The 21,006-nt window shown below is 44.3% G+C and overlaps 1 protein-coding gene across 2 annotated transcripts in view; it reads right to left on the bottom strand.

Moving 5' to 3' along the window:
* Positions 1 to 1,684: 1,684 nt before the first annotated feature.
* The window catches only part of RNF185 (ring finger protein 185), a 44,275-nt gene continuing 24,953 nt past the window's right edge, over positions 1,685 to 21,006 (bottom strand). For both annotated transcript variants that reach the window (XM_032256529.1, XM_032256530.1), the window contains 6 exons: positions 20,528 to 20,751; positions 14,874 to 14,892; positions 12,101 to 12,213; positions 10,647 to 10,701; positions 6,419 to 6,536; positions 1,685 to 4,198 (listed from right to left, as the gene is read on the bottom strand). In XM_032256529.1, the coding sequence (XP_032112420.1) occupies positions 4,101 to 4,198; positions 6,419 to 6,536; positions 10,647 to 10,701; positions 12,101 to 12,213; positions 14,874 to 14,892; positions 20,528 to 20,703 (579 nt within the window). In that variant the 5' untranslated portion in view covers positions 20,704 to 20,751 and the 3' untranslated portion in view covers positions 1,685 to 4,100. The remainder of the gene's footprint in view (positions 4,199 to 6,418; positions 6,537 to 10,646; positions 10,702 to 12,100; positions 12,214 to 14,873; positions 14,893 to 20,527; positions 20,752 to 21,006) is intronic.

Genomic DNA, 21,006 nt, shown 5'->3' with positions numbered 1-21,006 from the left:
TAGCTGGGACTACAGGTACACACTGCTACGTCTGGCTAATTTTTTATATTTTAGTAGAGATGGGTTCACTGTGTTGCCCAGGCTGGTCTCGAACTCCTGAGCTCAGGCAATCCACCCGCCTTGGCCTCCCAAAGTGCTAGGATTACGGGTGTGTGCCACTGCGTCCAGCCTATTTTGCTTGTTTCTAAAATACTTGAGATGCATACTGAAATACTTAATAGATGACATATGATTGGAGTTTGCTTCAGAATCGTTCAGACAGTGGGAGAGAACAGTGTGCGGGAGGTATAGATGCAACAAGACTGGATCTGAGTTGATAGTTACTGGGGTTCGGTGATGATACATGGAGGCTTTATTGTCCTGTTCTACTACTGTGTGGTATTTTTTTTCACATTGAAAACAAAAAACCTAAGGCCAACATGGTGGCTTACACCTGTAATTCCAACACTTTGGGAGGCTGAGGTGGGAGGACCTCTTGACCCTGTAAGTTCCAGGCTGCAGTGAGCTGTGTTCACACTACTGTACTCCAGCCAGGGCAACTGAATAAGACCGTTTCTAAAAGGGTCTGTTGACCTGGCTGGAATGCACTAGCATGATCATATCTCACTGCAGCCTTGATTTCCCAGGCTCGGATGATCATCTCACCTCAGCCTCCTGGGTAGCTGGGACCACAGGCATACACCACTGTGCCTGGCTAATATTTATTTTTGTAGAGACAGAGTCTTCCTGTGTTGCTCAGGCTGGTCTCAAACTTGTGGCCTTAAGTGATCTTCCCACCTCAGCCTCACAAAGTGCTGGGGTTTATAGGTGTGAGCTACCATGCCTGGCCTAAAATTAAAATTTTTCAAAAAAGAAAAAAACCCTAGTATTTTCTCATTGGGCTTTTGAGTTCCTGAAGTTCCCTTACCTTTGCATTCCCCACTGTATCTTGGTACTACTCAATTTGATAACTGTTAGATCAAAATCAGGAAGAAAAAAAAGCTCTTTTCAGAGGAATTACCTGTAGCTCTGGCATATTGACAAGCCTGAGGCTGGGCCAGATTTGTAACTTCAGCAACATCTTCCATCTCACACTACACCCTGCTACTAAGGAACCTTAGGGAGGGACACACCTTCTGCTCCAGGGAGAGGACTTGGCCAAGAGCCCACCTGCCCTGTTACTAAACAGATGGAGAGATGCTGACAGTGAGTAACCTATGATTGTCCTAAAGGCTCTGGTCAGACACAAGCTAAGCACCATTGTGGCAGCTTGTCACCTGCAAGCTTAGGAATGCCACGTACTTGTCAGGACTGTGGCTGCTTGTCAGACAGGTTTTACCTTGGGCAAGGCTGTGTATGAAACCAGGCCTCCAGCCTACATTTCTCATCTCTAACCTTTGATAGCTGTTTAAAGTCTTTTCCTTTTTTGTTTTTTTAAGAGATAGTGTCACTCTGTCACCCAGGCTAGAGTTCAGTGGTATGATCACAGCTCAGTGAAGCCTTGAAATTCTGGGCTCAAGCAATCCTCCTGCCTCAGCCTCCAGAGTAACTTGGACTACAAGCATACATACCATGCCCAGCTTCTTTGAAGACTTTCATCCTCCGTGTGACATTACCAAGGATGCACAGGAACCTCCATGAGGCCAGACCAGTGTGACTACTCCCCACCGACTCACCCTCCATGACACAGACAAGAAGTCCAAGCTCACAGTAATGTAAAACCATTTATTTAATTCTAAATCAAATCACTTTCACAACAGTGAAAATTACTGACTGGTTAAGGTGTGCCACTATACATATCATCATTTTCCGACTGTGGTCAGGACCTGGTCCTAGTCCACAAGGGTGGCAGGAGGAGGGTGGAGGCCAAGAACACAGAAAACACACAAAAGAAAGGAAAGCTGCCTTGGCAGAAGTATGAGGTGGTGAGCTTGCAGAGGGGTGGTAGGAAGGGGGCTCCCTGTTGGGGCCAAGCCAGCAGTCCCAAGTCAGCTCTCCTGCCTTAGCTCCTGGCAGAGGGTGAGTGGGGACCTGTAAGGTTCAAAATCAAACAGCATTTGGCCAGCCTGGCTTTACTATCAGGCACCCGGAGTGCCTTTGTTGGTGGAGCTCTCCTGGGCTCATTCCATTTTGTTGAAGAGTCCAAATTATTGATTTTCCTACCTACAACTCTTTAGTATTCTTCTAGAAACCCATTTCTGTTGAGTCCATCTGACTGAAGTTCTCTCTTCCTCCACTAGTTGGGGCCACTGCACTGAAGGGGTCCCACCACTTATCTCTACAGCAGAGACACTCCAGGGGCCCCTCCAACTATGGGGATTTCCAGGTGATAAAAAGAGCACTCTTGAGTGGGTGCCCAGGAATGTTTAAAAATCCATCAAGCACACTATAAAGCTAGTGGCTTCTTCCTACCAAGTGGATTCGGCAAATAAACCACCTACTCAATACTTTATATTTTGTCTGTTTAAACACTGAACTCTGGTGTTGACACGTACAAAGGAGAAGGGGTGGGGGCTGTAAGAGGGGAGGGCTTCCCTCATCTTCCTCAAGATTTTTGTTTCCACAAACTATGCAGAGTCATAACTGGGAAAAAGCACTAAGTGGGGCGTCCTACCATTTGTTGGTCATTGCTGAGCGTTAGCCAGTGTGGATGGCAAAGTAAGAAAGTAAGAAAGAGGCCCAGAGGAAGCCCATCTCCCCTGAGTTTTGGGGTCTCCAGAAAGAGGCTGGACTTCTGGGATGAAGCGTAGAAGGCAGGGCAAGAACTGTTCCACCAGGTGAACTGTCCTACCTGCTTAGTACCACACTCCCTCAATAAGGTTCAGAGGAAGAAGCTTGTGAAGCTGAAAATCAAATCAAGGTATTGGGAAGAATAATTTCCCCTTGATTCCACAGGATGAAAGACCACACCATATCACTGTGCTGGGGCTCCCCAAGCCCTGCCACCTCGCTTTACAAATCATCAGGGGTTGTCTGCTTGGGAGTCACATGCTTCCCTGATTTTAGCACACATAAAAGGAGTTTTCAGGGTACTCCATCAAGCCATACCAAAGTCAGGGTCACATGTGGGTTTTCCCTTTCCTTGCCTCTTCTTAAAGGACAACTTGGCTTCTGAGGATGGTGGTCTTCCGCATGCAGTTGGGCTGACCTGACAAAGCCCCCAGTTTCCTGTGGCAGGTTCTGGGAGAGGATGCATTCAAGCTTCTGCAGCCTAGGGGACAGGGCTACTTGTTCAGTTGTTCCTGCATCGGAGCTCAAAATCCCACCAAAGTCCTGACTCCAGGTCTTTCCTAATGCACAGTAGTCAGTCTCATCTTCAGCAGTAGCCTTGGCTGTGTGTTCTCTGGCAGAGAGAGGCAGATGCACATAGTTTTAGGGAGAAAGCTGATGGAAAATCTGTAAGTGAAACCACATGTCTCACCAGGAATAATTTACGCCAGGAAATCAGGAAGTCATTCAAGTTGCTCTCTGAGGCCAAAGACGCTGAGCAGAGCCCAGAGCCAATAAAAGATCTTTGAATCTATGGTGAATTCATGAAGTGACTCCAGCTTCAGCTGTTACAATTATGATTTTTATGGGATAGCAATTTCTTGCATCTCTGAAGAGGAAGAGGAAGGGGAGGGGGAAGAAAGAGAACAGAGCAGCACTGGGATTTGGAAGGGGAACCTCTCTGAGAAGCCCCTGCTGGCTTCAGAGGCAACTTTCCAAGGGGTATTTAAAGAGATGAAAGTTTCCAGAAATAACATTTGGTGCATCCTTTTGTTTTTGTAATATTAAACTCAGGTGAAATTATACTCTGACAGTTTCTCTTTCTGCCTCTTCCCTCTGCAGAGTCAGGACCTGCTGAACTGGATGAAACAAGATTTCATGGTGTCACCCATGAGAGAGGACTCAATGCCAAGGCCTGAGGTTATAGGGTGTTTACAGCAGTGGCAATACTCAGGTGTCATCGCCAACTGGTCTTGAGTTCCAAAGCTCTGATGGGGAAACAAGACTCCTTGATGTGTTACTAATCCCACTGATTCTAGGAGTCAAGATTAGCCAGGAAGCCAAACACCAGGAGTGGGGGTGGCACGTCACCAGTCCAGAGCCCTGCCACAGATATAGGCAGGAGCCCAGCATTAGGCGATCAGGAGCCAGAACATGATCACCAGGGCCGCAAATAGGAAGAGGCGTGACAGGAACTGCTCATCCACATACTGGGGTGTCCCAGGGACAGCTGGAGAGACAGGAGGGAGAAAAGAGGCTGTCAGAACACTGCAGCTATACACACTGCCCACTCGGGCCAGAAGCTGACAGCATCAATCTTTATCTCTTTACAACATCAGAATCCTACACACTAAAAAGATTTCTAAACCCCAAATAATATCAGGCAAAAGGAAACTATGTGAAACAATATAACAATGAGAACATGGTCTCCAATTTATTATAAAAGATTTGGCCTGGACACGCCAATAAACCAGGTGACTAACAGAAAACTCTTAGAGGAAATAATGAAAGCAAGCCTACTGTTTGTTGAGTATCTTCTATCTGCTAAGTGTTTTGTACATATTATTATTTGGTGGATATTATTATTTCCATTTTGAGTAGGAAGCAGCTGAAACATAGGTTTGAGGTGACCTGTTCAAAATCGAAAGCTCAGAAGTTAGTGGCAGAGCTCTATAGTCATGCTCTCTAGCCTTTCCACACTGCCTCTCAAGGGCCCTGCAGGGACTGCCTTCCTTTCCCAGGAGAGAACTAGGATTCAGACAGGCAAAATGACTTGTCTTTCAAGGCAAAGGCAGAAGAACTGGGATGAGAATCTAAGTCTCCACTCTTCTCTGCTTTGAGAAAAGCTACCATTTAGAGCTCCCTGTCTTGACTTTGGGAGGAGGAGGATAAAAGAATCTGTTATGTAGGATGGGCAAATTGTACCAAGAATGACAAGGGAAAACTGTGACTGTGGCAGGGGGAATAAAGTGATCCAGAGTCTAGCCTGGCTGTGGAACTCTGCTTAGCTGGGGAATCCAAGGTTAGCCTTGGACCAGGTTAGAAGGATACAAGCTACCAGGCAGGTTCTTACTGGCTTCACAGGGATTTGCCCTTTCTTCAGGACAGAGTACATCATATCTTTTGGGGTGTGCTTCCTCTGAAAAAAACATGTGAACAGATAATAAATCTTCAAGGTAGATAAGGTAAGAAAGGGCATCCCCAAGATATCTTGGTGCTGAGATTCCTCTGTTGGGTGCTCTGATGGATTCACGAAGGCAGACAGGCAGTCAAGAAAGACTTATAGATTGCCTGCTGTGTACCAAAAAACCAGGGTGGGGATGAGAATAACTGGGATGACCCAGTTACTGTCTTTAGGGCACAAGCTCACACAATGGTCACTGCTGTACCAAACACTGTGCCCAGTGTACATGAAGCTCCAACGAGTACAGGCAGAGCTCAACTGATCATGGTATCTCTGCAGGCTCCACAGTAAGGATCTTGGCTCAGGTGTCAGAGTTCAGGGCACCCACCTCATTGCCTTGCTCTATATTGAATGCAGATGGCACTCTCAAGCAGCGGAGGGAGAAATGCAGCAGTAGGTGGTAGACCTAGGCATGGTTCCCACAGGGTTGAGGCTTATGACCAGCCCCACGTTGTGTCATGAAGGAAGCTGGACAGAGATGCCAGAGAATGGATATGCCCTCACTCTTTATGGGTCATCTCGCATTTCCATGCCCCCAAATGGTCAAAGTGGGGAGCAAATGCGCAGAACTAGGCTTTTCCTCAGCTCTTTATAGTTTTTCATTTTATAGATATGGAGTATGTCTTGGTAACATTACTGAGCATTTTATGATCTGGTTTTGTTTTTTTTTTTTTGAGACGGAGTTTCGCTCTTGTTACCCAGGCTGGAGTGCAATGGCGCGATCTCGGCTCACCGCAACCTCCGCCTCCCGGGTTCAGGCAATTCTCCTGCCTCAGCCTCCTGAGTAGCTGGGATTACAGGCACGTGCCACCATGCCCAGCTAATTTTTTGTAGTTTTAGTAGAGACGGGGTTTCACCATGTTGACCAGGATGGTCTCGATCTCTTGACCTTGTGATCCACCCGCCTCGGCCTCCCAAAGTGCTGGGATTACAGGCGTGAGCCACCGCGCCCGGCCTTATGATCTGTTAAATAGAGCTAATCACACACCTCCTGTTCGACAGGATGGTTGTGATGATCCCCTGAACTTGGAATGGAAAGTGCTATATAATATATATGTGCCTGATAGTTGGTAAGTACACTGTTACATTGTAAGTACATTGTTACCATGACTATACATGATCTGAAAACAGCTTAAGACATTTTGAAAAGGCTGATTATCCATGTAGTGACAATTATCCGTAACTTACATACTGCTGAATTCCAATGAGTTTTCAAGCAATATTACTAAGATATTTTCCTGATTTCTCAAGGAAATAGGGTCTTACCTGGAGGAGGCCGCCCATCGTTTATGTTAAATGCTGTGGCAAATATCCCAAAGGGAAATGCTCCAATTCCAAAAGACATCTGGAAACCACCATCTCCAAATCCAAATCCTTGAAATCCCTGTGTGGAAGAAAGGCAATTAAGGGGAGGAGAATCAGGCAGGTTTCTCCTGTGCCTGTCAAACTCAATAAACATCACGTTGCATGTGGCACCTGCCTCTCCTTCCTGCCCTGTGCCACATGTTTCCAGGTTGGGGGACAGCTTTTCCTCCCATATATACCCTGAAGCAGAGGAACTCTGGCAAGCCCTCTGCCCTTTTAGCCTTAGTTTCCAGCTAAGGATCTATGAATGGGCCAAAAAGGAGTGGTTCTGACCCAATGTGAAACAATCTGCTGACATAAGTCAGCAATCTTAGGGCTTGAGGATATTTTCCAGAGTCCCACATTAGCTAATAATATCTTCTGCATGCTTTATAACAGCAATATTGACAGTCACCCCCATGCCCAAGGGAACATCAAACAAGCTACACGTTACCTTTAATAGCAAAAAATGCTGAAACCCCAATTAGCCAACAATGGAAGTCATAATCAAAATCTTGATACATGCATTCAAAGAACCATTAACCTGACTTATGCAGTAACACTGAAAAAGTCTTGTGACCATGTTATCAGACAAAATTGTTTGGACACTGTGGTGAAAAGTACACAACAATATGCAGGTATATGGACAAGTTATGGATGAAAATATCTTTTAATATTGTTACATAGAATTTTTACATTTTAAAACACTTTAATGTTTTCTGATTATAAAAGTAATATATGCTTGCTATAGGAAACACACACATTACAGAAATAATTGACAAAGTCAGAGATCTTCTATTCACCCTCCCACTTCACAGCCACTCCACTTTACCTCTGAAATAACCACTGCCAGCAGTTTGGTGTATCAAGCTCAGCTTTTTTTTTTCCCTGTGCATGTTCTACACTGAATCATCTTTCACATGAAAAGATTCAGTAGCAACAATATTGTGAATAAATAACTTTTTTTTTTTTTTTTTTAAAGCATAAGCTCTGTGCTAAGCACCATGTTAAGCACTGGCACACACAAATCATGTTTAATTTTTACATTAGCTTCACCTGAATTTCACAGATGACCAAACTGAGGCTTGGAGAGGTGAAATAACTTACCAAGGAGTACAGTTTAGATCTAAAACTAGGTCAATTTGATCTGAAAACATATGCTTTTCTTTTCTTTTTCTTGTTGAGACAGGGTATCGCTGTCACCCAGGCTGGAGTGCAATGGTGCAATCATGTAGCCTCAACCTCCCAGGCTCAAGCAATCCTCCCATGTTAGTCTCTTAAGTAGCTGGGATCACAGGTGCACCCCTCTATGCCTGGTTAATTTTTAAATTTTTTTGTACAGACAGGGTCTCACTTTGTTGCCCAGGCTGGTCTCAAACTCCTGGGCTCAATGATGCTCCCAACTTGGCCTCCCAAAGTGCTAGGATTAGAGGCCTGAGCCCTGTGCTTGGCCTTCATGCTCTTAATTACTGTGCACATCTTTCAGATATTTTTTTCTCTTCCCCTGCATTCCTGGTGAGAGGTTTAGAACAAATGATTTTAAAAAGAATAAAAAGAAGACAGACTATTGGGCCAAATGCTTTTCACAAAGAGTTCACTGGCCTTCATTTATGAATCTTTTGCAAGTCACAGAAGTAGCTGCTCTCTGTCACACACTGATAAGCCTTTAGTTCTAAAATTCTTGGCAGATGGTACCACCTATAAAGCCTAACAGCTGACTTAATGAGAGGGCAAATCTAAAGGGAAGGAAAACAATGAGTTTCCATCTCCTCAATACAAAATGCCTACTATTCAGTTCATGGTTGAACCTAAGGGCTCCTGGGACTGAGGCTGCCTTACCTGGGAAGGTGCAATTGTTTCATCAGGAACTACAGATTCAATTCAGTGCAATCCTGAGGACTAATCATTCTGCTTCCCTTTTAGCAACATCTATATGAGCTTACCAGTCCTCACATTTGGTGGGATTATGTTCCTAGGGCAGAGTATGCCAAAAAAAAATCACCAGCAGCTGCAGGTGCTTATAAATGCTAGAGGTATGCTCCTCGGTCACCAAGACCAGGGCCTCTGGTTTTCGAGGGCCTCTGATTCCTGCATTAGTTGCTAATGCTCTGTAGGAAACCAAAACCTGGGAATGTTAAAGTGGTGTCACCTGGTGGTCAAGAGCAGGGACTCCAATACCAGCCAGATCTGGGTTTCAGCACTGTATGTGTGGCCCCGGACAGGTCATTTCACCTATCTGGGCCTCAGTTTCCTCTTTCGTTAAATGAGTAGATGTGAGGCTTAAAGGAGATCAAGAATATAAAGCTCTTAACATATAGTTATTTCCATATAGTAGCCATTCAACAAGTGTTCACTGCTAATATTATTATTAAGGATAATCTGGAGAAGAGAACCTTAATTTCTCTTTTTTTTTTTTTTTTGAGACTGAGTCTCACTCTGTAGCCCAGGCTGGAGTGCAGTGGTGCGATCGCGGCTCACTGAAACCTGGGTTCAAATGATTCTCCTGTCTCAGCCTCCAGAGTAGCTGGGACTACAGGTGTGCACAACCACAGCCGACTAATTTTTCTATTTTTAGTAGACATGGGGTTTCACCATATTGGTCAGGACTGCTGTGTAACTCCTGACCTTAGGTGATTCCACCTTGGCCTCCCCAAAGTGCTGGGATTATAGGTGTGGGTCACCGTGCCCAGCCAAGAACCTTAATTTTTGTCAAGATCCCTGACTCAATAATCCTACTCCTGGGAATCCTAATGAAGTGCCATTATTCAAACTAAAGAGTGTACAAAGATGGTTACTGTAGCATTACTTAAAGAGCAAAATGGGGAACAACTAAATGGTTCTTCGATGAGGAAAACCCAAATTATAATGCATCAAAGCTCAGTGGGTTCCCAGTAAGAGCATAGAAATATTAAAAAAAATAAAAAATAAAAACCTCATTGGGATAAATGGCAGCCTAAATAATAAAGAGGATACTTCAGAGCATCATGGAAAACATGCCAAAATTAAATTTTAAAGCAAACAGAATGGTGATGGCTACATAAAAATACATATACACAGCATACAGATGAAGAGAACATGAGGAAATGAGAATATACTTGTTCTGGGCTCTTGGCAATTTGGGTAAATATTTTGCTTTTAAAATTTCTTTAACATTTTAACAGAATTTGTTTTAAGAATAACATGTGATGTAAATATGCAAAAAATTTTCAATGTTTTTGTTCCTAGCCATTAGACCACCAGGGATAAACATGCAAATTTTTTTTAGCAAGTAATTTTACTTCTAAGAATTTATCCTAAGCCAGGCACAGTGGTTCACACCTGTAATCCAACACTTTGGGAGGCTGAGGTGGGAGGATTGCTTGAGCCCAGGAGTTAAAGACCAACCTGGGCAACATAGTGAGACCTTGTTTCTACCAAAAAACAAAAAAAAAATTAGCTTTGCATGGTGGCGTGCACCTGTGGTCCCAGCTACATGGGAGGCTGAGGTAGACTGCTTGAGTTCAGGAGATCGAGGCTACAGTGAACTGTGATAGTGCCACTGCACTCCAGCCTGGGCTACAGAGTGAGACCCTGCCTTATCCTAGTAAAATAATAGTGAATATGCTCACAAATTTATCTATAAATTCATCAAAATATTTCTAAAATTGGAAAAAGAAAGCTGCTAAATGTCTAACAAAGGATTGAATTATGTTAAATCCACAAAACTAAATGCTAAACAGCTATTTAGTAAAATATTGCTGGCAATGTAAAATCTCAAGATAATACTAAAAGACTCCCACTTGCACACAGAAGGCACTTAAATATCTGTAGAACAAATGAAATTTTGAGAGGGTCACAAAACAGGAGCCACATATTGTAAAAAACAAAAACTGTAAAAAGTATACACACATCTATAAAATACACGCATAGATTTATAAAATTTGTGTGTGTATATAATTATAGAAAAATGGAAAAGAAAATAGAACCAAAATGTTTCCAGTGGTTACCTCTGGATTGGTGTGATTATAAGTGATTTTTCCCCCTTTTTCCTTTCTGTATTTTATAAGATTTCCTTTACTTTTATAATCAAGGAAAAAAATGATAAGTCTAAGAAGGAAACTTCTAAAGCCATCAGCTCATTTGTAGAAGCTTCTCCTAGAATGTTTCTCACCCCTCTATTCTCTGGCTCTGGCCTCTGTCCTTGAGGACGGGGAGGGGTCTTCTCTCTGAAACAGAAATGGTGTAAATAAGTCTATTACAAAATGCTTTCAGTTTCTCCCTATGAGGACCGCGAGCTCTTCACCAACAGAGAGTCGGGGCCATAGCCTCTTTCTTGCCCAGGACATGAACTTATGCCAAATTAATTCTCCAAATACTAACTCTTCATTCTACCTGCAACTGTTCTTCCCATCTGTATAGAGAACAAGGGAGAAAATCAGCTTGTTATGAGATATTCATCAGATTGCACTACAGCCTACTCTATTCACAGAGATCCTGACTCAGACAGTTAGGAACATGGCCAGCTGCCTTCCCTGGGTCTGTATGATACTGGGCCTGTTACAGATATCAGAAATCCCAAATCCAAACTGGAGCAGAGGGTGGGTTGTCAGCAGTGAGGGCTGAGGTTCGTGGTTTCTCTGACCCTTCCCCTATTAACTTCAGCTGTATCTCCCACTATTCTTGGGCAAATACCCCATGCTATTATTTTCAAGTCTCAGCCACTCAGATCACTCAACCCATGAATACTCAATTGAGGGCTTAGTTATATAATAAGCATTAGTTATACAATGCTTAGTTATACAATAAGCATTACGCAGGATGCTATAATACTAAGACTGATGACAGGCCCAACTCTTCAGGTATTCATGGTTTCGGGGGGATAGAACCAATCACATGACAGTTTGCTGGGAACTGGATGAGAGCAACTAATGTGGAGAAGACAGACCACTTCAAGGAGGGGACTTTAGGGCTGTTCATGATAGATGAGTAGAAGTTAGAGGAGAAGGTCGGGGTACAAGGGTAGCTCGAGCAGGACTGGGGAGGGCAGAAGGCAGAAGAGAGAGCAAATACATAGGCTGATAAATGTGAAAGAGCAAATCCCTTTAAGAGAAGTCTAATATGTCCGGTACACAGCATATACTAGGCTAGGTAGGAGAAGGTAAGAGATTCTTCTGGAGAGCTTGGGAATGCCAGACCATGAAGGGCTCTCAGTACTTTTGTTTGTGGAATGCTGGACCCCACTCCATTTCTATAAATCCCAAACTCCACAAAGTCACCCAGATCGTGTTTCCTCTACCCCCATGCTTGTATATATCACTGCTGCAGCAACCCTACTCCCTGGAGCCTCTCCTGCTACACATCCTGCTTCCCAGGAGGCAGAAGTACTCTTTCACAGTGCTCTGCACACTTGTGATTGTGATGTCTGTTCACTGCTGGGTCCCAGCAAGTGGTAGCTTGGATCCCCTCTCCTTCCTCCCCTCATGGCTGACTCTCATCTGGATGAGACTGCTTCAAAACCAAGGGATCATCTAATAATAAGTAAAGGGTGGGGTTAGGGGATGTTGAATGGGAGTGAATTCATGTCCAAGAGGAGAAGTGGGTAGGAGAGGCATCCTAAGTCCTCACCTGGGGTCCTGTTGCCCAGTGCTGCCCCTTCCATAGAGGGGGATGACCTTGTCTCGGCTGATGCCAGCTTTGCAAACTGGACACACCTGTCTGTTAGGTCTGGTTTCCAACCACTGCAAGCAGGAGAGAAAAATACATGAATGGCCCAAGACCCACCAGAGTGATCAGCCAGAGCCATGAGAACAACACAGGCCAGAGGCCTCAAACTGGGAAACACCAGCATGAGCACGAACACCTCAAGACTACCATTCCTTCTCCTAGCAATCAATAAATACTTACCAGTGGCAAAATCAAAACTGCCTTTAAATATCATCATAATTGGCCAGGTACTGTGGCTCACACTTGTAATCCCAGTACTTTGGGAGGCCGAGGTGGGTGGATCACCTGAGGTCAGGAGTTTGAGAACAGCCTGGCCAACATGGTGAAACCCCATCTCTACCAAAAATACAAAAATTAGCTGGGCATGGCAGTACATGCCTGGAGTTTCAGCTACTCAGGAGGCTGAGGCAAGAGAATCACTTGAAGCTGGGAGGTGGAGGTTGCAGTGAGCCGAGATACGCCACTGCACTCCAGCCTGGGAGACAGAGCAAGACTCTGTCTTAAAAAAAAAAAACCCGTCATAAATTAAACAGGCTTCTTCATGCTTTGTTTCTCTCTAGGGGTTCCTAGGAACACAGAGGGAAGGAAACTGCAAGCCTGGGGCTGTCAAGTCTGACATAATCAGCCTCAATTTAGGCTGCTGGCATAAGTACAACAAACTTTAAATCCCTATCTTCCCAGTAGTAACAACTGTATTTTCCTGTCAGTAATATTTTTCTTTCTATGATGTTTTTTCCCCCGCAAGAAGGATTCTTGCTCTGTCACCCAGGCAGGAGTGCAGTGGCGCCATCTAAGCTCACTGCAACCTCCACCTCCCAGGTTCAAGCAATTCTCCCTCAGCCTCCCGAGCAGCTGGGATTACAGGTGCCCACCACTGTGCCTGGCTAATTTTTTTATTTTTAGTAGAGATGGGGTTTCACCATGTTGCCCAGGCTGTTCTCGAACTCCTGACCTCATGATCCACCTGCCTTGGCCTCTCAAAGTGCTGGGATTACAGGTGTTAGCCACCGTGCCCGGCCGATTTCTCATTTTTATAGCATTTCCCCAACAACTGTGTAGCCCAGGCATCAGAATCAGGAGATACGCTTATCATTTTCTGGTGACTTACCATGTGCTAAAAGGATAGGTTTTGCTCATTATTTAAATTTGCTTAATGCTTTTTATGTACTTTCATTGATTTTTTGCATTCAACTATTTCTTTCAATATAAAAAAATCCTGTTTTGGGTTTCTCAGGCCCTTTCACTGTTTAAAAATTTTTGTTTCGGCCAGGTGCGGTGGCTCACACCTATAGTCTCAGCACTCTGGAGACTGAGGCAGGTGGATTACCTGAAGTCAGGAATTCAAGACCAGCCTGGACAACATGGTGAAACTCCATCTCTACTAAAAATCCAAAAAAAAATTAGCCAGGTGTGGTGGCATGCACCTGTAATCCCAGTTACTTGGTAAGCTGAGGCAGAAGAATCACTTGAACCTGGGAGGCAGAGGTTCCAGTGAGCCAAGATCTCGCCATTGCACTCCAGCCTCGGCAACAGAGTAAGACTCCATCTAAAAAAAAATTAAGGTGATAAAAATGTGTTTTCTTTTTTCTTTTAAGACAAAGTCTTGCTCTGTCGCCCAGGTTGGAGTTCAATGGCACGATCTCGGCTCATTGCAACCTCCGCCTCACAAGTTCAAGCAATTCTTGTGTCTCAGCCTCCTAAGTAGCTGGGATTACAAGAGAACACTAATATGCCTCGCTAATTTTTGTATTTTTTGTAGAGATGGGGTTTTGCCATGTTGGCTAGGCTGTTCTCAAACTCCTTGCCTCAAGTGATCCACCTGCCTTGGCCTCCCTAAGTGCTAGGATTACAGGTGTGAGACACCACGTGCGGCCAAAACGTGTTTTTATCGACATTCTATAAACAAGAATCTAGGACTTCAGGGCTGAGGAGACAGCAGCATTGAATTATTTTATTTCCTACTTTTACTGTTCACAGCTCCAAAACTTATGTGTTATGTGTTCTTCAAAAACTCACAGTCAATATGTTCTACCAGGTCCTGCTGGGGACAGAATGTGCAGCCCTGTCCCCACCTTCTTTCTCCCATCCAGATTCTGAGGCTTTAGCAGTCTGGAACTTCTGTCCTCCCCCACATTCCCAGGCCACCTTTGAGTGTGGTACTCTACTGCTGACGACCATGGAGACATTCAGCTGACTGCGATTATTCACAGCCACTTGTGAATGCCAGGCCCAGCTCTGTCTCACCAAGCAGGTGCTAAAGCAGGGAAACAGACTTTTCCCTCCTCATAAAAGCTCTTTGTTGATACCAAAAAAGTTTTACCCTTCCTAATATTTTCAAAACCTTTAAGGGCTCGGGGACTGTGATATAATAGGAGGTGCTGTTTTAATAGAAGCAGAATCTCAAAAATAAAAAGGACCAAACATACTATCAATCAGCCCCAACTTATAAATGAGTAACCGAGACCCACAAAGGCCATCTGTGGCAGAGTTAGGACCATCTCGATTTCATCAAGCGCCTGTCAGTGGGCAGGTACGTAAAGAAGGCTGGGGGTAAGTAAGCAAATGGGCCCACAAGCAGGGCAGATTGCAGCTTCTGACAGCAGTCTCCTGAGATGAGAGCTGTCTTGTGCAACCACAGCTGATGAAAGACAAAGTAAAATGAGATGTATCTTACCTGATGTAAACACGGCCAACTGCCAGAGTCCCCAGGGCAACCAGTCATCAAGGAGAAGGAGAAAGGGGGAAATGAAGAAAAATGCTTTCATTAGCAGAAACACTTGATAGGTAGGGTTGTAGTAGCAGAATGAGAAAATAGGAGAAAACTATGAAGCACTGCATCTCCACTGAGGTTCTGTAGGGATTACTGGTATTGGAAATTAGAAAAGATTGGGCTAAAACCACAGAAAAATAATGATGCAATGGAGATAAGACCCCAGTCTCTGCCTTTGGGATCTCAGTATACATGAAATCCCCAGGGCTCAGACCACATAGACACAGCTTCTCTACAAATCAACCTGTAAGAATTATAGCATTTGAAGGAATCCAATAACAGCTCGGAACCCCCTATGCGAAAAAAGTAATGGGGGCATTCACATTCACATGTACCACACAGTATTTTACACTCAATTTCAGTGGGTTCATAGCCTCGTCAGGCTCACAAGGGATGTGTGGACTCTCAGGTAGTTCATAGATGTTTAACAAAATCTTCAGGCTGTCCTCATCCTTGAGAATTCTCCTAGCAGGAAGCAGCTTAAAAGTGCACGTCTACTCTAAAAGCATCTTTAAGTAATGGAAAGTATGGGAATGCTACTTGACAGAAAGGGCTGCTTTTAACTTAGAGAGCTGCTGTCCAATCTCTCCATTTTCAAATGAGGAAACCAAAGCTCAAACATAAAATGAATTGCATCAGGATTTAATAAAAAAAGTCTCCTGAGTTCTAACTCACTGCCCTTTCTATAATCTAACACTGCATTAAAAAAAATATTTATAGAATTGAAAGAAAACTATTCAATTCTACATTTTAAATTTTTTCAAAAAAAAATTTTTTTTTTTGAGACAGTTTTGCTCTTGTTGCCCAAGCTGGGGTGCAATGGCATGATCTTGGTTCACTGCAAGTTCCACCTCCTGGGTTCAAGCGATTCTCTTGCCTCAGCCTCCTGAGTAGCTGGGATTACAGGCATGCACTACCATGCCTAGACAATATTTTGTATTTTTAGTAGAAATGGGGTTTCATCATGGTAGCCAGTCTGGTCTCAAACTCCTGACCTTAGATGATCTGCCTGCCTTGGCCTCCCAAAGTGCTGGGATTACAGGTGTGAGCCACGGCACCTGGCCCACATTTTTTATTTCTTTCTTTCATTTATTTAGTCAACAAATATCTACTGTGCATCTACTGCATGCAAGGACAGTGAAAAATGCAGACATGGCTTCTGTACCTCACATACCAAGTATCTTTAGCTGAGTACACTCTGAACTCAAAGGATAGTTCCTTTTCCAATTCCTGAACCACAGTTTAGCTTCACAAACCAGACACACAATCTTCCTGGACACCACATCTGACTCCAACATTAATCCTACAAAATCATTCTAAACTGAGTGGAGAACACCCCAAATTATGGCAGATCTCCACTGGCAAGTTCCCTTCAAGGCTACAGGGGAGAAGTGGAGGTGAACGAATGACCCTCAGGGGAAAGTTCAGAGTTTACAACAATGACCACTCCTCCCATTTTTTAAGCAACGACAGACAACCACAGGGATAGTTCTGAGAAATGTGTCATTAGGCAATTTCATCATTGTGTGAGCATCACAGAGTATACTTACACAAACCTAGAATAGTTTACTACTACCTAGTATAGCCTATTGTTCCTAAGCTACAAACATGAATAGCATGTAAATATCATAGGCAACTGTAACAGAGGGGTAAGTATTTGTGTATTTAAACATAACTAACATATAGAGGCAAGATGCAGTGGCTCACACCTGTAATCCCAGCACTTTGGGAGGCTGAGGCAGGCAGATTATTTGAGGTCAGGAGTTTGAGACCAGCCTGGCCAACATGGTGAAACCCTGTCTCTGCTAAAAATACAAAAACTAGCCAGGTGTGGAGGCACATGCCTGTAATCCCAGCCACATGGGAGGCTGAAACATGAGAGTAACTTGAACCTGGGATGCAGAGGTTGCAGTGAGCTGAGATCGTGCTACTCGATCTGGAGTGCCACTGCACTCCAGCATGCATGATGCAGTGAGACTTCATCTCAAAGAAAACAAAAACCAGGCTAGGCGCGGTGGCTCACATGTATAATCCCAGCACTTTTGGGAGGTTGAGGCAGGCGGATCACCTGAGGTTAGGAGTTTGAGACCAGCCTGGCCAACATTATGAAACCCCATCTCTACTAAAAATACAAAAATTAGTCAGGCGTGGTGGCATGTGTCTATAATCTCAGCTTCTCAAGATGCTGAGGCAGGATAATCACTTGAACCTGGGAGGCAGAGGTTGCAGTGAGCCAAGATCATGCCACTGGACTCCAGCCTGGGCAACAGAGCTCTGTCTCAAACAAACAAACAAACAAACAAAAATCCAACATACCTAACATAAAAAAGGTATGACATCACTAAATTATAGGAATATTTCAGGTCCATCATAATCTTATGGGACTGCTGTTGTTTATGTAGTCCATCATTGACCGAAATGTTGTTACATGCTGCATGACTGTATTGTGTGCTGGGCTGTAGCTGAATAGCTTATTTCTTAATGTCACATTAAGAAATGACATTGGATGTCATTTCTTAATGTCACTGGATGGTCACATTAACCTATGAGGCAGTGCCATTATCTCCATCTTATGGATGAGGAAACCAAAGTACAAGGAAGCTAGGATATTTGCCCAGGGACACAACATCCAGATGTGAAGCATCCGTTTCATTTTAGAGTCTGTGTTCTTCCCAATGGTGTTCTGCCTTAAAAAAAAAAATTGATACAGGGCTGGGCATGGTGGCTCACGTCTGTAATCCTAGCACTTTGGGAGGTCGGGGTGGGCAGATCACTTGAGGTGAGGAGTTTGAGACTAGCCTGGCCAACATGGCGAAACCTCACCTCTACTAAAAATACAAAAAAATATTTAGCCAGGTGTGGTGAATGCCTGTAGTCCCAGCTACTAGGGAGGCTGAGGCAGGAGAATAGCTTGAACCCGGGAGGCAGAGGTTGCCAAGTGAGCCGAGACTGCGCCACTGCACTCCCGCCTGGGGAACAGAGCAAGACTGTCTCCACATACACACACAAAAAGATACACAATAGCTGTATATATTTAAATATATATATTTAATATATATAATACATATACATGTTAAAATTTAATAAATACATATATATTACACACACACACACACACACACACACACACACACACACACTTTTTTTTTTTTTTTTTTTTTTTTTTTGAGATGGGATTTCACACTATCTCCCATCCTGGAATGCAGTGGCTCGATCTCAGCCCACTGTAACCTCTGTCTCCCAGGTCCAAGATATTCTCCCGCCTCAGCTTCCCGAATAGCTGGGATTACAGGCACATGCCACCACACCCAGCTAATTTTTGATTTTTAGTAGAGATGGGGTTTTGCCATGTTGACCAGGCTGGTCAACTCTTAACCTCAAGTGATCCTCCCACCTCAGCCTCCCAAAGGGCTGAGATTACAGGCATGAGCCACTGCGCCCAGCCAGAATATACATATATTTTTAAGAGACAGGGTCTCTTTCTATTGCCTAGGCTGGAGTGCAGTGATACAATCATAGCTCACTGTAGCCTTGAATTCCTGGGCGCAAGCCTTCCTCCCATCTCAGTCTCCCAAGTAGCTAGGACTACAGGCACCGCCACCATGCCTGACTAGTTTTTAGATTTTTTTATAAAGGTGGGGCCTCACTATGTTGCCCAGACTCATCTTCCACTCCTGGGCTCAAGCGATCCTCTTACCTAGGCTTCTCAAAGGGTTGGGATTACAGATGTGAGCCACTGAGCCCAGCCATAACAGCTGCACGTATTTTTTATGTTACGTGCGTTAATTTGATATATTCATATAATCAAATCAGGAGTAGCCTGTTGTTTAAATCTCAATTTTGTCAATCATTTCAAGTCCTGGTTTTATGATACCCTGAAATATCCTGAATTTCTAGGAGAGCATGGATCACAACAGTTTTTACACAGAATAATGATTAGGTCAACAGCCTCAAGAATAAAAATCAGGCCAAGGCGGGTGGATCACAAGGTCAAGAGATCGAGACCATCCTGGTCAACATAGTGAAACCCCGTCTCTACTAAAACTACAAAAAAAAAAAATTAGCTGGGCATGGTGGCGCGTGTCTGTAGTCCCAGCTACTCAGGAGGCTGAGGCAGGAGAATTGCCCGAACCCAGGAGGCGGAGGTTGCGGTGAGCTGAGATCGCGCCATTGCACTCCAGCCTGGGTAACAAGAGCAAAACTCCGTCTCAAAAAAAAAAAAAAAAAAAGAATAAAAATCTCTGTCCCATTCTATTTATTCACCAATAAATTGATGTTTTATGCTGTTGCCAACTTAAAATCCCTTAAATATTGTTTAAATGGCCTTTTCTTCACATGATTTATCTGCTCAAAAAAACTCATTTTCTCTGTGTCCTTTTAGTTGAATCTGGGTTTGATAATCTGGCCCAATGCTCCCATAACCATTCTTTTTCCTAACACTCCCAGGCCCTCATCCAGAGTGCTGTAAGAGGTATACAGTAGCTTCAAGGGTCTCAGATGAGTCCAACAGTGCATGTGCCTGTCCCCAGGAACTGCCTGCCTTGGGGTGACACACACACCCTTCGCTTTACCTAGCATTTTTTGATGGACGCTTCAAGGTTCAGCTCAAAATCTCAAGACAAAGAAAACAAAAATCGGCTGGGCTTAGTGGCTCACGCCTGTAATCCCAGCACTCTGGGAGGCAGAGGTGGGCAGATCACAAGGTCAGGAGTTGGAGACCAGCCTGGCCAGTATGGTGAAACTACGACTATACTAAAAATACAAAAATTAGCCAGGTGTGGTGGCAGGCACCTATAGTTTCAGCTACTCGGGAGGCTGAGGCAGAAAAATCGCTTGAACCTGGAAACTGGAGGTTGTAATGAGCCAAGATCATGCCACTGCACTCCAGCCTGGGTGACAGAGATAGAGGCTGTTTCAAAAAAAAAAAAAAAAAAAAATGTTCACCTAGGTTCTCAGAGCCAGAAAGGGCTCCTGTAACCATGAAGGCTGGAACAGACACTGACCTTGACACTTCATTTTGATGTGTGTATATATCTATATATAAACATAAAATATAGTAATAATTACAGTCATAGATAACACATAGTATTTACTGCAAGCTATGCGCTCTTCTAAGCCTTTTACATATTTCGAGTCATTTAATACATGCAAACAAACCTCTAAAATCAAACAGAATGTGTGTAAGTACCTTGCCCAACGTCAAATAGGAAGGTGGCAGAGTCAAGCTTCAGGAGGAAGTCCAGTTCCACCGTCCTTGCTCAGAACCATTATGCTATACTGCCTCTAGGCTCAGCACAGCAAGTAGCAGGTAGTAAGGGCTCATTAAATGGTAAGTATTAATTTAGAGATGGGGAGAAGGAGCTCAGAGTGGAGACAGGATTTGCCCAAGGTCACCCAGCTCATTGGTAGCAGAGCTGAGATGGGAACTAAGGTCTCTTGTCCCTTGAGCCTGAGTGTGTTCCCAAAGTGGGCAGGAAGCATCCTGCTCCAACTGCCCAGGGCCACAGGCTTTCCAAACTTGGCAATGTGTTTTCTGGGGTGGCAGCAGAGGTACTGACCAGAAGAGATGGCCACACAGGCTGATGACGGCATCCTTGGCTGTGTCCAAGCAGATGTTGCACTCGAAGGTGCTGTCCTGCCCTCCGCTTTCGCCAGTGCCATTGCTGCTCCCACTGGGCCCCCCTGCACTGGAGTTCTCAGGGGAGGCAGAGGCCGAGGGCCCCTTGCTTGCCATCCTTGGCTGTCAGCGAAGCTCTGAGTGAAGACTCTCTCCAGGGAAATCCTAAAAGGCAGAGAACTCTTGACTGCCCATTTCTGCAGCCCTCTCCCCCAAGCTTCCATGCCAACATTCCCATCTTCTCTCAGCTCCAGAGCTGATTATGACTGAACCCCTGGACAGACTTCCCAAAGAGCTGCAGAAGACAAGAGTTGTAGGGCTCTACCCAGAGAGCAGTAATCCAGAAATTTCTCATTTCTGGATGAGATATATTCTGGATGGTCCAGAATATATCACACAGATACACAAACTCCACAAATA

The sequence above is a fragment of the Sapajus apella genome, unplaced genomic scaffold, assembly GCF_009761245.1.
Source record: "Sapajus apella isolate SASKATOON/1434 unplaced genomic scaffold, GSC_monkey_1.0 scaffold95, whole genome shotgun sequence".
Classification (NCBI taxonomy): Eukaryota; Metazoa; Chordata; class Mammalia; order Primates; family Cebidae; genus Sapajus; species Sapajus apella.
The sequence above is the reverse complement of the archived record's forward strand: the minus strand, read 5'-3'. Positions and strand labels throughout refer to the sequence as shown.